At 38.2% G+C, this 4,133-nt stretch overlaps 1 protein-coding gene across 1 annotated transcript in view; it reads left to right on the plus strand.

The window, feature by feature from the left end:
- The window catches only part of LOC106011251 (solute carrier family 22 member 7), a 12,201-nt gene that overhangs the window by 5,314 nt on the left and 2,754 nt on the right, over positions 1-4,133 (plus strand). The window contains exon 5 of the mRNA XM_013080261.2: positions 243-377. Within this exon, the coding sequence (XP_012935715.2) occupies positions 243-377 (135 nt within the window). The remainder of the gene's footprint in view (positions 1-242; positions 378-4,133) is intronic.

Raw genomic sequence — 4,133 nt, forward strand, 5'->3', positions numbered from 1 at the left:
TGGGGGGTTGGGGGAGGGGGGAGCTTAAATTTACTTTCATCGGATCTTCGTTTCCCATGCAGAAGAGTCTCTTGGAAGAAAATATAGACAGAATAGCATAATTGTAGTTTATTTACCCTCTTGGGAAAAACTGGTCTGCACCCAAAACAAATGAAAATAAATAAATAAATAAAATAAAATAAAAATAATGAAAAAACAAAAATCCCGGTGCAATCCCAGATTTCCCATTCCTTCACCTCCAGGTGTTCCATATCCATTGTTTACTACGGCATCTCCTTTGGTGTGTCCAGCTTGGCAGGCAACATTTACCTCAACATCTTCCTTTTGGCGGTGGTGGAGTTGCCCGCCATGTTTTCCACATTTTATTTCAATAACAAGTGAGTCTATGGGTTTTACTTAATGTTCAATGAAAGATCTGCAAAGCTGGCCTATTATAGAAAACTGCATCTCTTCTTGCCGTTTAAAGGCAACAGAGGATGAAAAAGTAAAAGAAAAAGAAACAAGTAAGCAGAACAAGTTAGTTCCGTCTACTTGTTTCCAAAGCCAGTGTCCCTATTTTAGTTACCATAGTTATCATAATACCTCGCTCATCATTAACTAATAATACCCTTTGAAATGCTTGGAGGAAGAGAGGTTTTAGAACGTTCTTCGGGCTACCACGGGTAGATTTAGCACGTATGGTAAAGAGAAAAAAAAGTAAAGGAAATAATATTGACAAGCATCGCACAAACGCCATAGCTTACCAAACGGCGCCTTTCCATTTCTTAAAGTGGTACGCTTCTCTGCCTAAATAATAATATAATATGTGAGGCAGCATGGTGGAATCAGGCTATCGTCAAATTTGGGCATGTAGTGTTATTGGTATCATCTTAAAGCTTGTTCACTTGTCATTATTTGGATGGAAAAAAATATTCATTTATCTTGAATACAAGTCGAGATATTTGCGAATGAAGGAAGTGGGGTTACCAGTTTTCAGAGGTAAAATTAGTGAGAAAATGGCCCCCAAAGATCAGTTATTTCCTTAGCTTAAGAGTCCGTGGTACAGAAAATTAAAATTTGTTGTGGCTTTAATCAATGTTTTTTTTAAAAATCCACACATAAATTAGTTCTTTAACGGGCATGAAAGGTGTTGAGACAAAAAACCAAAATTTCATGAAAATTCACAAACCAGCTGGAAAATGCAAGTTTCTTCACTTTGATTATTTTGACGAGAGCCTGATTCCACCACGCTGCCTCACAAATAGTTAGCTGGTTGAACCATCTTATAACTTTGCTTGTAACCTTCAAGAGCTATATAATCAAAGAAAACAAAATCCACAAACAAAGCACTACTTGTAGTTATCGTGTAAAACGCATAGAGCTTGCTGTAAAGTATGGATATGCCCTAGGCCCTACTTAAATGTAATTAATTTCACCATTACACAGTTTTCGAGGTCTTTATCTCTGCCTCATAAAAGCAAAGAATTTATAATATACCGCTACTGAAACATGTACTATCTATACCAAAGCATTATAAAACGTTCCATCACGGTTGATATCATTTGCCCACCATTCCATAAACTATACGACTATTTGCGAGGGATGTTTCGCTGCACCCCATAATGAAAGTTTGGAATATTCAACAATCAAAGTATCTAACTTCACCTTTTTTTCTAAAGTGGTGACTTTTCTACAAACGCTTCTTTCAGGTTATTCAAGAGATTAGAGGGATGGTATATCTAGATCTGTAGTCAAAACATAAAGTATTGTTTATGTGTATTTACAAAGTGCTCGATCAGGTCTTGTGTTCTTTTATCTTGGTTTAACGCTGTTTAAATATCATATACATCTATTATTATCATATCTGATGTTAACAGCCACTATGGTAGGACCGAAACAAGCTGGCGCACTCTCAATAGACACTCATAATCTATCTCAATCTCTCACTCTTCTCTCTCTCTCTCTCTCTCTCTCTCTCTCTCTCTCTCTCTCTCTCTCTCTCTCTCTCTCTCTCTTTCCTTCTCTCTCCATCTCTCTGTGTCTTTGTCTCTCTGTGTCTCTGTCTGTCTGTCTGTCTGTCTGCCTGCCTGCCTGTCTGTCTGCCTGTCTGTCTCTTTCTCTCTCTTTCTCTCTCTCTCTCTCTCTCTCTCTCTCTCTCTCTCTCTCTGTGTGTGTGTGTGTGTATGTGTGTGTGTGTGTGTGTGTGTGTGTGTGTGTGTGTGTGTGTGTGTGTGTTAGTGTGTGTCACTCACTCATTTTATCAGATTCATACTCGAGTCCCAGTTATGAAAGAAGAGGCTCCTCGCAGCTTCTTTGAACACATTTTGTTACAAAGACTTAGATACAAAACAATAAAGGAAAGGGGGAAAAAAAGTTGAACGTTCTCCAACTTGATTTTATTTTTTCGACCAGTCGTCTTCTACACCATGAAGATAATAGCCTACTTGTACAAAGTATATTTCCCTAAAACAAGTTGCCACTTATCAAGCTGTTTTCACAAATTTTCTTCCCCAGAATAGGCCGAAAGTGGACGGCGTTTATTTTGCAAGGCATAGGGCTGCTGGGTTCAGTGGCCTGTCTTATCTCAAGGTATACAGGTATGCCCGCGGGGATTATCAGCAGCGTTTACTAAAGGCTTAACCGTCCCCCTTGCACGCAACGCATGTCAACGTCTGTGATGTAATAGTTAGACTCAGTTGTAAAAGTAAACTTAAGCCTTCCATTCGGAACTTACTTGGCATACTTCACTTGTCCGGTGTCTCGACCACGCAGTAGACTGTAGAGCCTGACTGTGGATAGCCTTGACATTCTTTGTGTAAGACGTATGACTTAATTTATTTGGGTTTTTTGTTGTTTGGTTGTTGTTTTTTGTTCGCTTGGTCGTTTGGTTGTTGCTGTTTTTTTGTTTGTTTATTTTTTAAATATATTTTTGGGGGGTTGGGGGAGGGGGGAGCTTAAATTTACTTTCATCGGATCTTCGTTTCCCATGCAGAAGAGTCTCTTGGAAGAAAATATAGACAGAATAGCATAATTGTAGTTTATTTACCCTCTTGGGAAAAACTGGTCTGCAATAGCATAAATAATATATACACACAAATAAATATATAGATCTAGATACATAGTTATATGAATACAATTACTTATCAAAGTTGAATTACACACAAGATAAAACCGACTCTGACGTGCTATTGCTGGAAGCTACAGTGCAGCACCCTATTTCTGAGCAATATTTATTTTGCTTTGTTCACCCTCCATCTGCCTATCGCCTTCTCACAGGAATGGGTTTGATATTTTAGTGCATCTGAGCTAACTCACTTGTCAGCCACTAGTGCTCACGTTTCCTGAAGAAAAAAAAAGCTGGTGGAAAAGTCACAGTGAAGTTTTGTTCGTTTTACCTGTAGAACTCCATAATTGTTCTAGAATCGTCCCCAAAACCCTTTCTCCATTTTTTCCATCTGCGAAAATGAGAGAAAAGTGTTCATATTCAAGTCAAGAACAAATGCACTCATACACACAAACATACAAACACACACGCACACATACACATACAAACTCGCGCACCCACATACATAGACACACGCACGTCATCATCGTCAAGTGCCCGAATCTGAAACAGACGTTAGCAGTTATGGTTCGTCGCTTATGTTTCTGCTCGAATCCCCTCGAAAACCCAAGAGTATCCTTCTCTTTCTTTTACCCGCTACCCATCTGTTCTAATTATGTATTGCATTAAGTTTTTTAAACTTTATTATTATTATTTTTTTATTTTTTATTTATTATTATTATTATTATTGTTATTATTATTATTATTATTAATACCATTGAAAGTGTGCTCGATTTTGATCACTGATATCAACATCTGGGAGTAAAAATTTCAAGAGGACAGTAGAATGTTGAATACAAGTCCTCGTGTCGTTGTATCATGTTCGTCCAAAAATGGTGCGTCTGGTATTTTTATCATTTGTCGACCTCAATTTCAGAACGAGTAGGCACATGTGACTTTGTGTAGGAGAAACAAATGTAAACTTTTTTGAAACGGCGTGAGTACGCCTTGTCTTTTTTCTCCTCTTTTCTTTTTTTTTTCATTAGGGGAAGAGAATGAGCGTATCTGACTGTGTTGCTTGAGCAGACGCACTAATGAACGGCACGGGGGG

Source organism: Aplysia californica, unplaced genomic scaffold, assembly GCF_000002075.1.
Source record: "Aplysia californica isolate F4 #8 unplaced genomic scaffold, AplCal3.0 scaffold00080, whole genome shotgun sequence".
Lineage (NCBI taxonomy): Eukaryota > Metazoa > Mollusca > Gastropoda > Aplysiida > Aplysiidae > Aplysia > Aplysia californica.